The sequence below is a fragment of the Gossypium hirsutum genome, chromosome A07 (assembly GCF_007990345.1).
Source record: "Gossypium hirsutum isolate 1008001.06 chromosome A07, Gossypium_hirsutum_v2.1, whole genome shotgun sequence".
NCBI lineage: Eukaryota > Viridiplantae > Streptophyta > Magnoliopsida > Malvales > Malvaceae > Gossypium > Gossypium hirsutum.
Genome location: NC_053430.1, coordinates 95,862,163 through 95,884,224, shown reverse-complemented (window position 1 = coordinate 95,884,224; position 22,062 = coordinate 95,862,163). Strand labels below are relative to the sequence as shown.

Sequence of the window (22,062 nt, the reverse complement as noted above, 5' to 3'; positions counted from 1 at the left end):
GTCTTTCATGTTTCGATGCTTCGACGCTATCGATCTGATCCGTCGCATATAATTAGCCATCAGAGGTTGAAATTCAAGCCGATATGAGTTATGAAGAAGAACCGATACGTATCCTAGCTCGTGAGGTGAAAGAGTTGCGAAACAAAAGGGTTCCGTTGGTTAAGGTGTTGTGGCTTAAACACGGGATCGAGGAAGCAACCTGGGAACCCGAGAGCTCGATGAAAGAACAATACCCAAACCTATTTACCGGTAAGATTTTCGGGGACGAAAATTTCTTAAGTGAGGGAGATTGTGACAGCCCAAAATTTACCCTAGTCGGAAGTGGTTTCGGGACCACAAGACGAGTCGTAAAAATAATTACTTGCTATATTCTATGCTTATTATGTGTGAACATGAGTATGTGGAAGTTTCACTCCCTAATTTTACCAATTGCATGAGAAATTATTAATTGGGATCAATTTGAGACATTGTAAAAATATGATAGTCTAATTCAAATGGTCTATTAGTGCATGTACCAAAAAGAGTGGTTTTGCATGTCAATTTGTCCATAAAATTTATGGTGGCCGGCCAAGGAGTGATAATGCTCCACTCATTCTAATTTAAAATGTTTCTTTGGTGAACAAATGATGGGATTAATAATAGAAAAGGGAACAAAAAAAAAAAGGTGTCATACTTGCCATCACCTAGCCGAAAAACCAAGAAAAAAGAGAAGGGGAGAAAGGAACTTGGGAGGGATTCGGCCATTGCTTGCCTAGGGAGAGTGTTTGATGTTGTGGCATGAAAAATGAGGGAGGTTGAATGCTTAATAAGGAGGGAAGAAGGAGTGTTCATATTTTCTTTCTTTTGCAATTGTTCTAACTAGAGGAAGAAGGGGAAACAAGATTCGGTCAAGGTGGTCCTTTAGACCAAGGTATGTTTAATGTTGTCTTAGAGATGCATGCATGTTTTAAATAGCCCATGTTCAAACCTTGAACCTTGTTGATAACATGAGCGATCGGTCATGAGAAAGTGTTCAAGGAAAGGTTGTTGATGAAAGAAATTAATGTGTTAAGGATTATATGAAACTTATTCATGTTTATATATGTTATATGCAACGAAAATGGTTGATGATTTTGGAGGTGATTAGCTTGAATCGGCCACGGTATATCCATAAACACGATCTATGCTTGTTATGTTACTCATGGTTAAAACAATTCGGCTAGGACATTCGGCCATGGATGGTTGTATTTCTTTGATGTTGTTTTTGATGCTTTAGGGCATTGAGGGTTGATTATAGATGAGGTGAGTTTCTTGATTTAAAATTTGATGGATGTTAAGCTAATTGGGCAACCAAAGGTTCAATATTTTTGTTATGAGGTCATATGTGCATTTCGGCCATGGTCTTTGCTTGAATATGAGATTTGTAATGTGATTTTCCTAAATTGTCTATGAATTTGGTTGTTGATTTCATGGTAATGGTATATTGAATCCATGAGAATTTAGTAAGGTTGCATTCGGCAACTTACTTGAAATTAAAAATCGATGTCTAAGCTTAGGTGATTTCGATGATGATATATGTGTGTATACATAAGTATATTTAGTTGATTCGGCTTTGGTAGTTGCATGAGATTATTAGCCGAATATACTAACATACATATACATGTGAGATTGGATTGTAAATATTTAGCAAGGTGGTTAAACTAGTTAAATTATTGATATAGCTCAAGGAGCTAAAGGAGGTGAATCGAGCAAAGGCAAAGAAAAGGTTATCGAGTAGCCGAGTTGGAACCGTCTTACCCAACACGAGGTAAGTCATTAAGCATGTAGTTGGTATTATTTCAATGGTCATAATGTTGTGTATTGATGCTGAATGGAATGAATAAATGTACATATATATATGCATGTACGTATGTGATGATGAAATTGTTGAATGAAATAAAAGAGGTAAGATGTAATGAGTTGTTGATCTCGGCACTAAACGTGCGGGATAACCATTTATGACTATGAGATTGGCGCTAAGTGCGCGGGATTAAATTGTTCAGCACTAAGTGTGCGATTCGACTTTGTTGCACTAAGTGTGCGAAATGAATATGATGCACTAAGTGTGCGAATTGACCATGCGGCACTAAGTGTGCGAGTCTAACTATGTAGCACTAAGTGTGCGATTTGATTACGTGGCACTAAGTGTGCGAGTTGATTATATAGCACTGAGTGTGCGGGCTCAATATACATTCGTGAATCATTATGGACACTATGTGTGCGACACTATTGAGCTGATCGCGGACAGCGGATCGGGTAAGTGTCTTGAGTACATGGCTAATATGTGCTATGCGTATACTTGGTGTTGAGCTCGGTAAGTTGAACCTATGTGACAACTATACTTGAAGTCACGTACATAAAAATTTATCGTAGGATGGGTGAAAGGCCGTTTTGTGGTTTGATTGTAACGAAAATAAATTGATTTATGAAAATGCTTCAATGTCCTATTGATGAGTATATGAATTGTGAAGGCATGAATTGATATGAAATTGAATCGGTAGGTTGGAGGAACTATGGCATGGTTCGGTATGGATGGAGTAAATTGTCTCATTCCATTTTGTTCCTCTTGTGATAATGTTATTGATGTATAGTAGAGCATTGCTTATGACTTACTGAGTTATAAACTCACCCGGTGTTTCTTGTCACCCATTATAGGTTGCTTGGACTCATCAATTTTTGCGGGGTCGGGCCGTCATCGAAGTCATCACACCGGATAGCTAGTTTTGGTACTTTCTTCTTAGTGTGCTTAGAAGATCATTTTGGCATGTATAAGCTAGTACGTTGTGTTTGAATTATGGCATGTAAACTTTAAGCCATGCGAAAATGGCACGAATGTTCGAATGAGTAGGATCGAGGGTAGGCATGAAATGGACCTAGTTACTTTCGTAACAGATGCTGGCAGCAGCAGTGTCATGAGATTGAAAAATCACTAAAAATAGTAGGAGTGGAATTAATTGATGAATAAATTATGTAATCGAAGCTCGATGAGTCTGTTTTCATGAGAAAGTAACGAAAAGATCATATGGGCAGTATATTAAGAGATAATCAGATTTTAGTGGGACAGGGCCAGAACGGTTTCTGGATTCCCTGCTCCGACTTTGGAAATTCATTATAAATTAACCAGAGATAATTAGGGGTCGTACCATATATGTGCAGATTCCTCTCTGAGTCTAGTTTCCATAGAAACAAACGGCAACAGTATTGAAGCCTCGTGCAGGGAGATATCCCAGTCGTAATGGGCAAAGGTCAGTGTAGTCGACCCCTGCAACTTGGGGAACTTTGAATAATAAACTGTACTAATTGACCCAACCAAAAATTCTAGAAAAAAATACATAGATGGGCACATGAGTCTAGTTTCTGGGAAAAATTACGAAACTGATTTTCGAGTTACGAAACTCAAGATATGATTTTTAAAACGACTAGTACACAGATTGGGCAGTGTCTGGAAAATAAATTTTGTAAGAGGTTAAAGCCAGTCAACACCTCGTGTTCGACCCCGATGACGGTTTCGGGTTCGGGGTGTTACATTTTATTGGTATCAGAGCTATGGTTTAGTCGGTTCTAGGACTTCCATAGCACGTATGAGTCTAGCTATACATGTCATAATGTTAATATTTAAAAGGGTGATGACTTCTGACGGTTGAAATGTTTGTCTTGATTAGTAAATAGATCCCGGTGAAGAAAGAACCCTAGCGGATGACGTTGATAGCGTAGCGGCTGCTCCTGCACAAGGGACGCCGCCTGTTGAACCTCAGTCATCTGCGAATAATCAAGGTGAGGGGGCTAAACAAGCCTTCTTTACCATGATGAATGAGTGGGTCGCGCAATATGCCCGAGCCAACCCGGCTGTCCAATAATTCCCAAATTTGAATAACCCACCCCAAGAGCCTGTAAGGCCGTCAGTCGCTGATCCTGTGAGGCTGAGTAAGCTACCTGTAGACTTGATTAGGAAGCGTGGGGCCGAGGAGTTCAAGGCCATAGTAACTGATGATGCCGAAAGGGCCGAGTTCTGGCTTGATAACATCATTCGGGTGTTCGATGAATTGTCATGCACACCCGATGAATGTCTAAAATGTGCTGTATCTTTGTTGCGAGACTCAGCCTACTATTGGTGGAGGACCTTGATTTCCATAGTCCCGAACGAGCGAGTAACTTGGGACTTCTTTCAAACGGAATTCCGGAAGAAATTTATTAGCCAACGGTTCATTGACCAGAAGCGTAAGGAGTTCTTGGAACTCAAGCAAGGCCGTATGACTGTATCTGAATACGAACATGAATTCGTAAGACTTAGTAGGTATGCCCGGGAGTGCGTAGCTGATGAGGTTGCTATGTGCAAAAGATTTGAGGAAGGATTGAACGAAGATTTAAAGCTACTAATGGGTATTCTGGAAATAAAGGAATTCGTAACACTAGTCGAACGAGCCTGCAAGGCGGAGGAACTTGGAAAGGAGAAGAGGAAGGCTGAATTTGAAGCTAGAGATTATCGTAAAAGATCGACGGGTAAAGCTCCGTTCTCAGCTGTGAAGAAGTTCAGGGAGGACATTAATAAGTCGAGGGCGACTGCGGGAATTTCCATCAGGGCAAGACCATCGATGGGCTCCCGAGCTACTTCGGTAGCTAGTGTGGGCAATAATCGTCACGAGAAACCTGAATGTCCCCAATGTGGAAGACGACACCTAGGTGAATGTTGGGGCAAGTCTACTAACAGGGCCTGTTACGGATGCGGTTCGAAGGACCACTTCATTAGAGATTGCACGGAGCTGGATGAGAAGAATAAGATTCAAGGTGCAAGACCTAGTGGAGTGACATCTAGAGGTAGACCACCGAGAATTTTTGGAGGCAGGGGTGGTAGTCAGAGGGGGGCTTCTGATACGGCCGATCGCGCCGAGAACCGTGCTCCTGCTAGAGCATATGCCATTCGCGCACGAGTGGAGGCATCCTCCCCCGACGTCATCACTGGTACCTTTACTCTCTTTGATACTAATGTGATTGCATTGATTGACCCTGGTTCTACTCATTCATATGTATGCGAAACCTTAGCAACCAGTAAGACTCTACCTGTTGAGTCTACTGAGCTCGTAATTCGAGTATCAAACCCTTTGGGCCAATGCGTACTTGTTGATAAAGTGTGTAAGAGATGCCCTCTAATAATCTGAGAATCCTGTTTTCCGGCCGATTTGATGCTTTTGCCGTTCGACGAGTTTGATGTTATTCTTGGTTTGGATTGGTTAACCGCGCATGATGCGGTTGTGAATTGCAAAAATAAGACTATCGATTTGAGGTGCGCGAATGACGAAATAATCCGAGTTGAGTCTGCGGACTTAAGGGGGTTGCCAACTGTAATATCAGCAATGTTGGCCCAGAAATATATAAGGAAAGGGTGCGAAGCATACCTCGCGTATGTACTTGATGACAAAGAGTTAGAAAAGAAACCCGAGTCGGTGCCGGTGGTTTGTGAATACCCGGATGTTTTTCCTGAAGAGTTACCGGGTTTGCCACCTGTTCGGGAAGTAGAGTTTGGAATTGAGCTTGTACCTGGAACTACGCCAATTTCGATCGCTTCGTATCGTATGGCACTAACTGAGTTAAAAGAGTTGAAAGCTCAGTTGCAAGAATTGACGGATAAAGGTTTCGCTCGACCGAGTTTCTCACCTTGGGGTGCACCAGTATTGTTCGTGAAAAAGAAGGACGGAACCATGAGGTTGTGCATTGACTATCGTCAACTGAATAAAGTGACGATAAAGAATAAGTATCCGTTACCGCGTATAGATGATCTGTTCGATCAATTAAAGGGAGCATCGGTGTTTTCAAAGATAGATTTGAGATCGGGTTATTATCAGTTGCGGATTCGAGATTCGGACGTACCCAAAACTGCTTTCAGAACGAGGTACGGTCACTACGAGTTCTTAGTGATGCCGTTTGGGCTCACTAATGCCCCTGCGGTGTTTATGGATTTGATGAATCGGATCTTCAGGCCGTATTTGGACCGGTTTGTAGTTGTGTTTATTGATGACATCTTGGTCTATTCAAGAGACGAGACCGAACATGCTGAGCATCTGAGGCAAGTGTTGCAAATTTTGCGGGATAAGCAGTTATATGCTAAGTTCAGTAAGTGTGAGTTCTGGTTAAGAGAGGTTAGCTTCTTGGGTCATGTGGTATCAGCATTGGGTATTCGAGTTGACCCGAGCAAAATTTCAGCCATACTTAACTGGAAGCCTCCGAGAAATTTTACCGAAGTCCGGAGCTTTCTAGGGCTCGCCGGCTATTACCGACGATTTGTCAAAGGTTTCTCGATGATAGCCACACCAATGACGAAGCTACTTCAGAAGGATGTTCAGTTCAAATGGACGGAGAAATGTCAGAAAAGCTTCGATCAACTGAAAACTCATCTGACTGAAGCTCCAATTTTGGTGCAACCCGAATCGGGTAAAGAGTTTGTTGTTTTTAGTGACGCATCCCTACTCGGGTTGGGTTGCGTATTGATGCAAGAAGGTCGAGTTGTGGCCTATGCGTCGAGACAATTGAAGCCACACGAAAGAAATTATTCGACCCATGATCTCGAACTAGCCGCCATTGTGTTTGCATTGAAAATATGGCGACATTATTTGTTTGGTGAGAAGTGCCATGTGTTTTCGGATCACAAAAGTCTCAAATATTTGATGACTCAACGAGACTTGAATCTGCGACAAAGACGTTGGCTTGAGTTGTTGAAAGATTACGAGCTTGTCATTGATTACCACCCGGGAAAGGCTAATGTGGTTGCGGACGCCTTAAGTCGGAAATCACTGTTTGCTTTGCGAGCAATGAATGTACACTTGTCTGTCCTACCTGACAATGTGTTAGTAGCTGAATTAAAAGCCAAACCATTATTGACTCATCAAATTCGTGAAGCTCAGAAAGTCGATGATGAATTGGTTGCAAAACGAGCTGAGTGTGTTCCGAACAAGGAATCGGAGTTTCAGATTGATGATGATGGTTGTTTGAGGTTTAAAAGTCGTTTGTGTGTTCCAAGGAATTCGGAACTCATTCCGATGATTTTGAACGAAGCCTATTGTAGCCGAATGTCAATTCACCCGGGGAGCACGAAAATGTACAACGACTTGAAACGTCGGTTTTGGTGGCATGGTATGAAGCGAGACATCTCCGACTTTGTTTCGAGATGTTTAATATGTCAACAAGTGAAAGCGGAACATCAAGTGCCTTCAGGGTTACTTCAGCCGATCATGATACCCGAGTGGAAATGGGACCGAGTCACAATGGACTTTGTGTCCGGACTGCCATTGTCCGCAAGTAAGAAGGATGCGATTTGGGTTGTTGTTGATAGGCTGACTAAGTCGGCTCACTTTATCCCCGTGCGTACGGATTTTTCATTGGATAAACTAGCCGAGTTGTATGTTTCTCAGATTGTGAGATTACATGGAGTACCTATTTCTATCGTGTCGGATAGAGATCCGAGATTCACCTCGCGATTTTGGAAGAAATTGCAAGAAGCTTTGGGTACCCAGCTGCATTTTAGCACCGCTTTTCATCCCCAAACCGATGGTCAATCCGAGCGGATAATTCAGATACTCGAGGATATGCTGAGATGCTGCATCCTTGAGTTTAGTGGTTCATGGGAACGGTATGTACCTTTGATTGAATTCGCTTACAACAATAGTTTTCAATCAAGTATTAAGATGGCACCTTACGAGGCTTTGTACGGTCGTAAATGCCGTACACCATTGTTTTGGACCGAGCTCGGTGAAAGTAAAATTTTCGGAGTTGATTTGATTAAAGATGCCGAACAGAAAGTAAAAGTAATCCGTGAAAGTTTGAAGGCAGCCACAGATCGTCAGAAATCGTATGCGGATCTGAAACGGAAGGACATTGAATATCAGGTGGGAGATAAAGTGTTCCTTAAAGTTTCGCCTTGGAAAAAGATACTTAGGTTTGGCCGTAAGGGCAAGTTGAGCCCGAGATTCATTGGGCCGTACGAAATCTCTGAACGAGTGGGGCCAGTTGCGTATAGATTGATTTTGCCCCCTGAGCTTGAAAAGATTCACGATGTCTTTCATGTTTCGATGCTTCGACGCTATCGATCTGATCCGTCGCATATAATTAGCCCATCAGAGGTTGAAATTCAAGCCGATATGAGTTATGAAGAAGAACCGATACGTATCCTAGCTCGTGAGGTGAAAGAGTTGCGAAACAAAAGGGTTCCGTTGGTTAAGGTGTTGTGGCTTAAACACGGGATCGAGGAAGCAACCTGGGAACCCGGGAGCTCGATGAAAGAACAATACCCAAACCTATTTACCGGTAAGATTTTCGGGGACGAAAATTTCTTAAGTGAGGGAGAGTTGTGACAGCCCAAAATTTACCCTAGTCGGGAAGTGGTTTCGGGACCACAAGACCGAGTCGTAAAAATAATTACTTGCTATATTCTATGCTTATTATGTGTGAACATGAGTATGTGGAAGTTTCACTCCCTAATTTTACCAATTGCATGAGAAATTATTAATTGGGATCAATTTGAGACATTGTAAAAATATGATAGTCTAATTCAAATGGTCTATTAGTGCATGTACCAAAAAGAGTGGTTTTGCATGTCAATTTGTCCATAAAATTTATGGTGGCCGGCCAAGGAGTGATAATGCTCCACTCATTCTAATTTAAAATGTTTCTTTGGTGAACAAATGATGGGATTAATAATAGAAAAGGGAACAAAAAAAAAAGGTGTCATACTTGCCATCACCTAGCCGAAAAACCAAGAAAAAGAGAAGGGGAGAAAGGAACTTGGGAGGGATTCGGCCATTGCTTGCCTAGGGAGAGTGTTTGATGTTGTGGCATGAAAAATGAGGGAGGTTGAATGCTTAATAAGGAGGGAAGAAGGAGTGTTCATATTTTCTTTCTTTTGCAATTGTTCTAACTAGAGGAAGAAGGGGAAACAAGATTCGGTCAAGGTGGTCCTTTAGACCAAGGTATGTTTAATGTTGTCTTAGAGATGCATGCATGTTTTAAATAGCCCATGTTCAAACCTTGAACCTTGTTGATAACATGAGCGATCGGTCATGAGAAAGTGTTCAAGGAAAGGTTGTTGATGAAAGAAATTAATGTGTTAAGGGATTATATGAAACTTATTCATGTTTATATATGTTATATGCAACGAAAATGGTTGATGATTTTGGAGGTGATTAGCTTGAATCGGCCACGGTATATCCATAAACACGATCTATGCTTGTTATGTTACTCATGGTTAAAACAATTCGGCTAGGACATTCGGCCATGGATGGTTGTATTTCTTTGATGTTGTTTTTGATGCTTTAGGGCATTGAGGGTTGATTATAGATGAGGTGAGTTTCTTGATTTAAAATTTGATGGATGTTAAGCTAATTGGGCAACCAAAGGTTCAATATTTTTGTTATGAGGTCATATGTGCATTTCGGCCATGGTCTTTGCTTGAATATGAGATTTGTAATGTGATTTTCCTAAATTGTCTATGAATTTGGTTGTTGATTTCATGGTAATGGTATATTGAATCCATGAGAATTTAGTAAGGTTGCATTCGGCAACTTACTTGAAATTAAAAATCGATGTCTAAGCTTAGGTGATTTCGATGATGATATATGTGTGTATACATAAGTATATTTAGTTGATTCGGCTTTGGTAGTTGCATGAGATTATTAGCCGAATATACTAACATACATATACATGTGAGATTGGATTGTAAATATTTAGCAAGGTGGTTAAACTAGTTAAATTATTGATATAGCTCAAGGAGCTAAAGGAGGTGAATCGAGCAAAGGCAAAGAAAAGGTTATCGAGTAGCCGAGTTGGAACCGTCTTACCCAACACGAGGTAAGTCATTAAGCATGTAGTTGGTATTATTTCAATGGTCATAATGTTGTGTATTGATGCTGAATGGAATGAATAAATGTACATATATATATGCATGTACGTATGTGATGATGAAATTGTTGAATGAAATAAAAGAGGTAAGATGTAATGAGTTGTTGATCTCGGCACTAAACGTGCGGGATAACCATTTATGACTATGAGATTGGCGCTAAGTGCGCGGGATTAAATTGTTCAGCACTAAGTGTGCGATTCGACTTTGTTGCACTAAGTGTGCGAAATGAATATGATGCACTAAGTGTGCGAATTGACCATGCGGCACTAAGTGTGCGAGTCTAACTATGTAGCACTAAGTGTGCGATTTGATTACGTGGCACTAAGTGTGCGAGTTGATTATATAGCACTGAGTGTGCGGGCTCAATATACATTCGTGAATCATTATGGACACTATGTGTGCGACACTATTGAGCTGATCGCGGACAGCAGATCGGGTAAGTGTCTTGAGTACATGGCTAATATGTGCTATGCGTATACTTGGTGTTGAGCTCGGTAAGTTGAACCTATGTGACAACTATACTTGAAGTCACGTACATAAAAATTTATCGTAGGATGGGTGAAAGGCCGTTTTGTGGTTTGATTGTAACGAAAATAAATTGATTTATGAAAATGCTTCAATGTCCTATTGATGAGTATATGAATTGTGAAGGCATGAATTGATATGAAATTGAATCGGTAGGTTGGAGGAACTATGGCATGGTTCGGTATGGATGGAGTAAATTGTCTCATTCCATTTTGTTCCTCTTGTGATAATGTTATTGATGTATAGTAGAGCATTGCTTATGACTTACTGAGTTATAAACTCACCCGGTGTTTCCTTGTCACCCATTATAGGTTGCTTGGACTCATCAATTTTTGCGGGGTCGGGCCGTCATCGAAGTCATCACACCGGATAGCTAGTTTTGGTACTTTCTTCTTAGTGTGCTTAGAAGATCATTTTGGCATGTATAAGCTAGTACGTTGTGTTTGAATTATGGCATGTAAACTTTAAGCCATGCGAAAATGGCACGAATGTTCGAATGAGTAGGATCGAGGGTAGGCATGAAATGGACCTAGTTACTTTCGTAACAGATGCTGGCAGCAGCAGTGTCATGAGATTGAAAAATCACTAAAAATAGTAGGAGTGGAATTAATTGATGAATAAATTATGTAATCGAAGCTCGATGAGTCTGTTTTCATGAGAAAGTAACGAAAAGATCATATGGGCAGTATATTAAGAGATAATCAGATTTTAGTGAGACAGGGCCAGAACGGTTTCTGGATTCCCTGCTCCGACTTTGGAAATTCATTATAAATTAACCAGAGATAATTAGGGGTCGTACCATATATGTGCAGATTCCTCTCTGAGTCTAGTTTCCATAGAAACAAACGGCAACAGTATTGAAGCCCCGTGCAGGGAGATATCCCAGTCGTAATGGGCAAAGGTCAGTGTAGTCGACCCCTGCAACTTGGGGAACTTTGAATAATAAACTGTACTAATTGGCCCAACCAAAAATTCTAGAAAAAAATACATAGATGGGCACATGAGTCTAGTTTCTGGGAAAAATTACGAAACTGATTTTCGAGTTACGAAACTCAAGATATGATTTTTAAAACGACTAGTACACAGATTGGGCAGTGTCTGGAAAATAAATTTTGTAAGAGGTTAAAGCCAGTCAACACCTCGTGTTCGACCCCGATGACGGTTTCGGGTTCGGGGTGTTACAAATAAGCTCATGAATCAAGATTGTGAAGATTTCCTAACCTATGTCATTAATTCAAATTTGGAGGAGGGGCAGATAAGCAAAATTCGAACGGTATGTGAGTTTTCTAATGTGTTTTCGGAGGAATTATCGGGACTACCACCTGATCGAGAAGTTGATTTTGTGATTGAAATTTTTCTTGATACAACCCTTGTATCAATAGCTCCATATCAAATGGCACCGACAGAATTAAAGGAGCTAAAAATTCAATTGCAAGATTTATTGGATTGTGGATTTATATGCCATTGTATCTCGCCTTGGGGAGCTCCAGTTTTGTTTGTTAAGAAGAAAGATAGATCTATACGATTTTTTATTGATTATCGTCAACCAAATAAGTTGACGATTAAAAATCGATACCCTTCACCGTGAATCGATGATTTGTTTGATCAGTTGAAGGAATCTTCGATCTTTTCTAAAATTGACTTGAGATCGGGGTACTACCAATTGAAAGTGAAGGATAGTGATGTACCAAAAACAATGTTTCATACGCGGAAAGGTCACTATGAGTTTCTGGTAATGCCATTCGGACTGACAAACGCTCCTGCGGCATTAATGGATCTCATGAATCGTATATTTCAACCTTATCTAGATCAATTTGTGGTAGTATTTATTAATGATATTTTGGTATATTCAAAATCGGAGATCGAGCATGATGAGCATCTCAGAATTGTATTGCAAGTATTGCGAGAGAAACAACTGTATGGGAAGTTCAATAAATGTGAATTCTGGTTGTCTAAAGTGGTTTTTCTAAGGCATGTGATTTCAGCTGAAAGAATTCGGGTTGACCCGGAAAAGTTGAAGCTATTCTTCAGTGGAAGGCACTGAAGAATGTGTCAGAGATTAGGAGTTTCTTTTGTCTAACCGGCTATTATAGAAGATTTGTAAACGAATTTTTCAAGATAGCAATGCTGATGACAAAATTGTTTCAGAAGAATATACCATTTGTTTGGACAGAACAATGTCAAAAAAGTTTTGAGAAATTGAAAGTGATGTTATCTGAAGCTCCAATTTTAAACCTATTTGAATCGGGGAAGGAATTTGTGGTTTATAGTAACGCCTCGTTGAATGGGTTAGGTTGTGTATTGATGCAGCATGGTAAAGTGATTGCGTATGCATCCTGACAACTGAAACTGCATGAACGCAATTACCTGACGCGTGATTTAGATCTTGCTGCAGTGGTTTTTGCTGTAAAGTTATGGAGACACTATCTCTATGGTGAGAAATGTCGTATCCTACATTGACGATAAAAGTCTTAAATATCTTCTATCTCAAAGGGAATTGAACTTGAGACAACGTCGCTGGATTAAGTTGTTAAAGGATTATGATTGCGTGATTAATTATCATCCTAGTAAAGCAAATATTGTAGCTGATGCGTTAAGCAGAAAGACAGCGATTGAATTGTGAGCAATGTTTGCTCAGCTCAGAATTGGTGATGATGGCAATCTAATAGTTGAATTACAAGTTAAACCTGTGTTGCTCGATCAAATTAAGGAGGCACAGTTGATTCGATACGAAATTGTCCGAGAAATGGAAGCTTGCTTGTTAGGGTGATAATGAGAATTTTAGCATTGATACTAATGATTGTCTTCTCCTTCGTAATCGCCTTTGCATTCCTGATAATGTAGAGTTGAAGGAGTTAATTCTATGTGAAGTTCACGATGGTCCTTTTGCTATGCATCTTGGTAGTGCGAAAATGTATCGTGATCTACAAAAATTATACTGGTGGTTAAGAATGAAAAAGGAGATTGTTGAACATGTTGCTAAGTGTTTGACTTGTCAACGGGTAAAAGCTGAGCATCAGGTTCCCACTGGATTATTTCAGCCTATCTCGATTCTTGAGTGGTAGTGAGAGTGAGTTACGATGGATTTTGTGATTGGATTAGTGATAGTTGATCAACTTATAAAGTTATTACATTTCTCAGCAGTAAGGACAGATTGGTCACTTCCAAAGTCAGCGGAAGTTTACATTTGCAAGATAGTTAGACTGCACGGTGTACTTGCGTCTATTATCTCTGATCGAGATTCTCGTTTTACATCTAGATTTTGGAAGCAGTTGCATGAATCATAGGTACGAGGTTAAATTTTAGTTCAACATTTTATCGTCAATCCGATGGCCAATTAGAATGAGTCATCCAAATTTTGCAAGATATGTTATGTGCTTGTATTATAAATTTTGAATCAGGTTGGGAAAGTTATTTACCGTTAGCTGAATTTTTGTATAATAACAGTTTCCAATTAAGTATTCAGATGGCTCTGTATGAAGCATTGTATGTCGGAGATGTAAAACGCCAGTCTGTTGGGCTGAGCTAAGTGAGAGAAGTGTGACCGGGCCAGAGTTGATTCAAGAAACAGAAAATGTAGTTAAACTTATACAAGATAGATTAAAAGTAGCATTCGATAGACAAAAGTCATATACGGACTTGAAACGGAGGTATATTGAGTATTCGATGGTAGATAAAGTATTTTTGAAAGTTTCCTTGTGGAAGAAAGTCCTATGATTTGGTCGTAAGGGAAAATGAGTCGTAGATTTATAGGACCGTATGAAATTATTGAGAGAGTGGGACCAGTTGCTTATCGTCTAGCTCTACCACCAGAATTGCAAAAGATTAATGACGTATTTGATGTGTCAATGCTCAGACGAGACCGTTCTGACTCATATCATGTGATTTTGGTAGAAGAAATTGAAGTTAAACATGATTTGACTTATGAGGAAGAACCGGTGAAAATCTTATCTCAAGAAGTGAACGAGCTAAGAAATAAACGTGTACCACTGGTGAAAGTTCTATGGCGTAATCATAATATAGAAAAAGCGACCTGGAAACTAGAGGAAACAATGAAATCCCAATACCCCTATCTTTTTCCAGGTAAATTTTGATGACGAAATTTCTTAAAAATAGGAGAATTGTAACAACTCGATACAGTGGTGTCGAAAAGTACAATTTTAGGTTTCAATTTAATAAACCGAGTCTATAGATAATTAATAAAAATATTTACGGAATTATGCTATAAATGAATTGAATCGAGGATAAGTAATTTAGTTGATTTGAGTATTTAATCTAGTCTAAAGATTAAATTGTAAATTTAGATTGCTATAAATTTTAATTTGAAAATAGTTAAAGAGACTAAAATTGATTGTAGCCCAAAAATTTTGAATGGCAATAAAAATGCCAAATTTGTAACTAAAAAAAACCGTTGAAGTTATATGTTATTATTTATTATTAAAAAATTAAAAAAAGTTAAATTAGTTTAAGTGGAAGGAGAGAGAAGATGTATTCTCTATCCTTCCACGTGATAAGAAAAGAAAAAGGACAAAAGAAACAAAATAGATTTGGTTAGGGTTTCAAACTTTAATCTTTTCTTATAAATTTTATATTTTTGAGATCGGAGGATCATAATTTAACTAATTTGTGTATCATTTATAAAACCGTTAAAGTTTTAGAAAGTTACCATTAATAATTTTTCTATATTTTTTTATGTTAAATTGATTGATTTTTAGTCTATACATGAAAAATGGCTGAATTTTTGAAGTTAGATGTTAGATTTTTCACTTGAGCAAATAAAGTGGATATCAAGTAGAGTGGTTATGAGATTTTGTTAGAAATCGATAATAGAGGGTCTATAATCGAAGGAAATGAAGTCGGACTATAAATCGAAGCTTAGAATGGAGAGTTAGCATGTTTCGATTTTAAGAATTTAAATTGAATGAAATGTAAAATTTGTTTAAGATAATAATTGACTGTGAATTGGGTGAATTATTGATGGTGTTATTTGTTTATGTTAATTTGTAGCTATTGACAATCCGGTTTCTTCAAAAGCGAAGGAAAAAGCTAAAGTCACCGACGAGTAGTTTGAAATTCCCTGTAAGTACCATCATAACTCAACTTATTATTTATTTTTCCTTTTAATTTCATTGTTAGGTAATTTGACAAAACGAAGGAAGTTACACATGAGTGGCTGACTAGAAATACAATATTGAGATAGATTATTGTTATAGAGAGTTAAATCGTAAAAAAAAAATTGAAACAATATAATTTATTAAAATTATGCATTTGGCTTGAACATGAGACAAATTATGTCATGTTTAATATGAAATGACATTTAATGGAAGAATTGTTGCTGAGATCAATATAATGGAAATTGAACTGAGAATGAAATTAGACTATGGTTTATTGTATTAATTGTTGGGCAAAGTTGAGAATAATTAACGAGTTAAAGAATCAAGTAAAATAATAGTAATAATAATTGCTTAGACTATAAGTTGATGAGCGCTAGGTGCATTTTCATTCGAATGTCCCAACTGTGGCTTTCACAGTTACTACTTAGGCTGAGTCGATGAGCGCAGGGCGCAAATTGTTTACGTTGGATGTACCGATATAAAATTACTTCGACTATAGGTCAATGAGTGCCGAGCGTACGTGCTGGGCACGATTATTGCTTTGGATTAACTAATAAGTGCTGGGCACCATCTGTTTAGTTTGGGACATATCGATGAGGCATTAAGTGTCAAATTATAGTATTAATAGGATCTGTAAATTAGTTCGGATCTGAGCTGTGTATTAGCGAACATCAATATTGAACAAGAAGAATGGTTTGAATCAAATTGGTAATGTAATGCAATATGACAAATTAAGACAAAATCGAATAAGGTTGCGCACGCCGTTAGCAAAAAAAAAATGTTAATAAGTTCGTTAAAATAGATTTGTTAGTTATAATATCACTTTTGGTTGTTTGGGATACATATGTATATTAATGTTTTGGATACACTTTAATATGAAACATATTTGAATTGATCTTAGGAAGAAATAAATCTCCAATTATTTAAATTTTATGCTATATTGAGTAAATTATAGTAATACCATTTGAAATTAATACTCACCGAATGGTCTTGTTTTCATATACAGGCTAGGTATATTTTGAGATTTTGTACTCAGAGTTATCAGCATCCAACCGACAAATCTTGAACTCAACCAAGTTCGTATATTTTGTTTTGTTTCAAGTTGGCATGTACTTGGTTTTTAGTAAAGTCATTTGGCTATAGATATATTTTTGTGACAAAAAAAAATAACTTTTGGTTGCTATAATAATATTATTATCAGTTAATTAAATTGTTTTAATGTGATATACTTAGGTTGCAGTATTTTTCGGAATATGGATGTGTTGGGAATTGATTTGGGAGATGATTTAAATATGAATATATTGTGAAATTTAAATTTTTGCAGGGGGTTTTATGCAAAATGAGCAGAAATGTTGCCGAATTTTTTAGAAACAAATTTACCATTTCACTACTATTTCAATAAGGTGAAATAGTAATTTAGGTTGTTTCAACATTTCAATATGGCATTTTATATTCGGATCCTCTAATTGGGTTGACACGCAACCTTCAGGTTTTGTGACACCTGGTATGGAAGATAAAGTTCGCATACTCAAAACTCTTTGTATGGCCTCAAACAAGCTCCAAAACAATGGTATGAGAAATTTTATAAGACTATTCTTAGTTTTGATTTTATTGATAATTGTGCAGAAGCATGTTTATATTCTAAGATGTTTGGTTCTAATTGTGTCATCATAAATCTGTACGTGGATGACATGTTAATGTTCACCAAATTCCCATCTAATTCTTTCTCCAGCTTATCTATAGATAGGATGACATCCAACAATCAATGGCACTTGTACATTGAGTTGACGTTACTAGATATGATTATTGCTTCCTAACGATTGAAAGGCTAATTATTAAAGCGACATCTTCTAGCATTATACTTGTTTTCCTTTATGAAAAATGAAATGTTTATGTTTTTGTCTTCATCTATCTAACAAGGCGACAAGCAACTCTAATAATATAATGAACTTTGTAACAGTAGATGTTATATATGAACCAACACTCTTCAAGAGCTATACAATATGTTCATCAATCTTCAGGAATTTTAAATTATGTTTAAATTATGTTGATCACGAATAATTTAATCTTCTCGTTTTTCAAAAAATTATAAATAAAAAAAATGACCAAATGCAAAATCTTAAAAACATATTTGAAAAAATTTACCAAATTAAAAACAATTGAGTTGGAAATCCTATTGTATAGATGACGGAGACTGTAATGTGTTCTCCTTGAAATCTTGATGTGATCATTTTTCTCTAAGAAAAGAAGAACAAAATAAAAGTTCTTTTACAGTTTAAGAGTTAAAGAAAATTTTGGATAATGAGAAAAACAAAATGAGTGGGGATATTTATAGCATAGAAGTTGACTCTTATGGTTGTTGACTTTCATCTGTTAAATAGGTTAGTTGGGAGAATGGGTAAATAAATTTTTTAAGTATAGTTCAAACCTCTAAGCTCTCGATACCCATAAGTGCTAAGGTAGTGTTGATTATACTTCGCAATACTAACTCATGATAATTAGAGCATTGACTTTGTGTTGATTTAATAAAAATATTCTCCTTAAAAAAACATATTTTAAGAAAAAAGTTTTGAAAAAATATTATAAAAATAACACAAAAATATGATATTTAAATTAAAAAATGGTAAATGGGATTAAAAAATATAAAATAAATTTTTTTATCTTAATCATTAATCATTTTCATATGATTTATACAAAAAATATATAAAAATGACATCACCTATTATTAAGGTATAATACAAGAACTGTACTTTTACTAATATTCAATATATATTTTTGACATACTATTTCCCTTTTCCGATAATCCTCTCAATTTTTTTGTTGCTTTTACCTATAATATTTTGACTTTTTTTTCTATACAATAATTATCAGAAAAATAAATTATTTTTTAAAAATTATTTTCAGTGAAATATATAAAATCTTAAATTACTTTTTATTTCATGTCACTGATATTCTTACCCATTCATCCTGGTTGTAATTTTGTTATATGAACTTAGCTTCTTTACACGTGTACGGGTGAAACTTAAAAACAGAAAGCATTAGGGAACCAGCAGAAGAAAAGTTCGAGGCCAACAGTGGCGATGCTGATCGTTCATTTTCTCTCGGTGCAATAAAAGAAAACACCCTGACGATTCAAACAATTACTACAAAATTTGCTGATATGGTTACCTCTCTGCTTCTTAAATTTGAGTTAAATAACAAGCCTCTTTTGTTGTTTAAATGCTTTTTATATAAACTTTGTTTAAAGCTATAAAACTAAAATCCTTTCATTTGATTTGGTTCTGTTTCAAGGTCGCAATTCAACCTTTCTTTGTAGTCTCAATTGAATAGCTCCAGCTTTGGTTCCTCAACCTTTTTGAATTAAATGTTGTTGTTGAGTTTCTTTGCATGTTATGCTTGTGTATTTTACGCTGAAACCTCGAATACTATAGCTAGTTGAGTATTCTTGTTTCAAATGTAAGTTCATATCTGGGTAATGTTTCGCTGAACATAATAATCAAGATCCTAACTATCTGGATGGTAAGTGTCTAGTTCTTTTGAAGTGAGCATGTAAATGTTATTGCTTGTTAGGGGTTTATTTGATTGGAAAATTTCTTGCTACTTTTTCCCCTGCATTTACATATTCAATGACTTTGCTCAGTCGCATGTGGTTTCCCCTGCATTTATGTAGGATAACTTTTTACTTAGTCCCATGTGATTTTTGTAATATGTTCTCTTTTTTGCAGTCTCTAAGGAGGGAGGAAGCATAAAGCAGTGCATATTTTCATTCTCGATACTGGGCAGGATGATCATGTTATAGTGCTTTTAGATGATTACCTAAAACAGGTTGGTTGATAAATGTTTTTAAATTTCGTTGATTAAGGACGGTCCAAACTGGGACCTGTTACATATCATCTAGGCTGGCCTCGATTGAGGTATTAATCTTCATGGTGCTCGGTATTCTAGGTGAAGGATGCTTGTTTCGTTGCAAGGCTAACCATTAAGGCTATCTTTTGACAGATTTCTCAGTCTATAATATGTACAGATAGAACATGTAAAATGATTTGGGAAAGGAGACAAGGTGAACTTGAAGTTTTTGAGTGGCTTCAAGTGCATGTTATTGCATCCAAGCTAGAAACTAGGATTGAACATCTAGAACTTGTGAGTGATCCAAACATCAATGGATTTAGTTGTTCGTTTACGTTTTCTGTTGCTTGAGATAGATATGATTTTGTGTTTATTAGAGCTCTCAGTCAGCAAATTTATTCTAAAAGTGCCATTTTGAGTCATTGTTTCAACCATATTTATTGGTCTGTATTTGCAAGTGCGACAGATCCCAGCCATTACATGTCAGTTCGGTTTTTAGTTTGCATATTCAGCTTTTATTCCTTCTCTGTGTGTGTGTGTGGGTGTGAGGCAATATCGCATGTTTTATTTTGCAAAGGAGAAAATGTCCATCCGTGATATGTTGATTAGTTTTGTATCTGAAGTTCTAATCATTTTGTAAATTAGGTGCCCAGAAGTTAGAAATATAAATATACTACCAATTTATCATTGGAACTATATGGAATGTTAGATTTTGCTGGTTACAAAAGGAGTTGAACAGAAATGTAATACAGAATCTGTTACCGATGCCTTTGTGGCGAAGAACTATGCCAGACGCAAGAAACCAGCAGTAGGAAAAGGGTTCTGATTTTGATTTCATTGTGATGTGATTCTAGTTTTGTGGGATTTAATTCTGATTTTATTTTTAAGAATTTCCTTATTAGTTTAAATAAGACTTTCCCAGTATGCTATCAGATTTGGGCTTGGCATCTATTACCTAATTTTTAAACTCTGTTTAAATAGGAAAATAATTCATGAATATTACAAGTTGAAAGTTGAAAGTTTCAGTAAGTTTAAGGTAGGCAACTCGCTTAGAGTTTCAAGGTAGGCAACTCCCTTAAGAGTTCAATAACCACAGGAAAAAATAGGAATCGAAATAAGGGCAAAGACCCTTCGTTCGAATCTGATTTTTGTGCTACTCGTTTGGTGACTTGATCCCAGACTCGGGCCCGCAACAGAATCCCATTGAATCCTTTATTGCTATTTTGGGTTCCCAATAGCCAACTTTTCACTTCACTTATTTGGTTTCCATCAAATTAAAAGATCAGAAGGAGCTTGAACTTTGGAAGTGGATGTAATATTAAAACCTGTGTACTTTAAATGAGTATGAATGACATAGATACTTGTCCTCCCTTTGCACTTCACTAACTACTTTGAATAATTATGATGCTGTTTGGTATAGCAAAGATAGAGCACTCTTTAGAATTTATAATATCTGAATTTTAAGTCCAATATTCTATCAGCTTTGAACTTGCAGTGTTCTTATTATGCTCAGTATGCAGGGAAGGAAAGAAGTCCTCGCTCTTTTAAATTGTAGGAGATGTAAAGGGATGATGTTGGTCCATTTGGAGAGGAAGTGCCTTTAGTTGTTTCCTTTGATGTAAGGTTTCACTTTCTTTGCTTGATTGGATCTGGTCTCTCAAAACTGCTCATATACCAACTGCCATAGGTGTTTGCGTCTCAAAAGATTAGCTTCCAAGAAGACATTACTAGCAATGACAGTTGGACTATATTGCTTCTCTTCTGGTTCAGTCTTGAATATGAGGTGTAGTTACTAGTACACTGGAGTCATTAGCTTTTAATGCTTTATATCATGATGAAAAATTTTAATCAGCTTGCTTAATACACTGTCATGCGATCAGGCACATTGGCATTGAATGCTGGATGAAGTGAGCGTCTTCTCTTCTAAGTTTTGTATTATTCATTTATTTGCCAACCTTGACTGATTAATTGCTGTAAGAGTCAACACTAATAATACTTCAGTTGATTGCATGTTACCATGATCAGTTGCAAATTCATGAAGTTGTTTTGCTTCTATCAAATAATGTGTAAGTAGTTTCCTTTTGATCTCTCTATGTTAAAGCTAAAGTGAATCACTGTAAATGATCTTTTTTTCAATTATAATGACGCAGACCTGAGCTGAGAGAATTTGAATATATATTGCCAAAGGCAGGCTAGTGCTGCAGAAATCTTAATCATTTGAATTGATAATAAACCTGAAACTCCACTGTAAACATCATAAAACATATTAAAAAGCAAAATGCATTTTTGAAAGTGCGAAACTTTTAGTGAAGATCTTGACTACATTTATAAGCATTCACTTACATATATTGTTGTATTTGTGTGCATCAATGAAAGAAAAAGCCCTTTCCTTTAAAGTATTGAACATTGAAGAGATCCTAATATATATGATTAAATACTCTTAATTGCTTTATAAATTATGTTAAACAAGTATAGAGTTTGTAAGACTTTCTCGTTAGAATTTCTTTAGAATGAAAACTGTTAAAACTGTTTAAATCAAATTTAAAAGGGACGATAGCTTATTTGTTAATTTTTATTACAGAGAGATAAACACCCTTGGGATGATCATTTTATTGATGGGTTTCTTTTGGAAAACGAAAATGTGACTTTTTAGTTCATAAATAATTGTGTAGC

The 22,062-nt window shown here is 36.9% G+C and overlaps 1 protein-coding gene across 11 annotated transcripts in view; it reads left to right on the top strand.

Moving 5' to 3' along the window:
- Positions 1 to 21,404, top strand: part of LOC107955427 (uncharacterized) — a 49,767-nt gene extending 28,363 nt beyond the window's left edge. For 2 of the 11 annotated variants that reach the window (XR_005929946.1, XR_005929939.1), the window contains 6 exons: positions 15,437 to 15,508; positions 16,550 to 16,619; positions 16,868 to 16,946; positions 17,033 to 17,113; positions 19,269 to 19,368; positions 20,910 to 21,404. Coding sequence is in view for 1 of the 11 variants with exons in the window: in XM_041116791.1 (XP_040972725.1) it covers positions 15,437 to 15,495 (59 nt within the window). In the remaining 10 variants the exon portion in view is untranslated. Of the gene's footprint in view, positions 1 to 15,436; positions 15,509 to 16,549; positions 16,770 to 16,867; positions 16,947 to 17,032; positions 17,114 to 18,540; positions 18,707 to 19,268; positions 19,369 to 19,542; positions 19,684 to 20,902 lie in introns of those variants that run through there. The other 9 variants (XR_005929945.1, XR_005929944.1, XR_005929943.1 and 6 more) reach the window with 9 other exon arrangements.
- Positions 21,405 to 22,062: the final 658 nt, after the last annotated feature.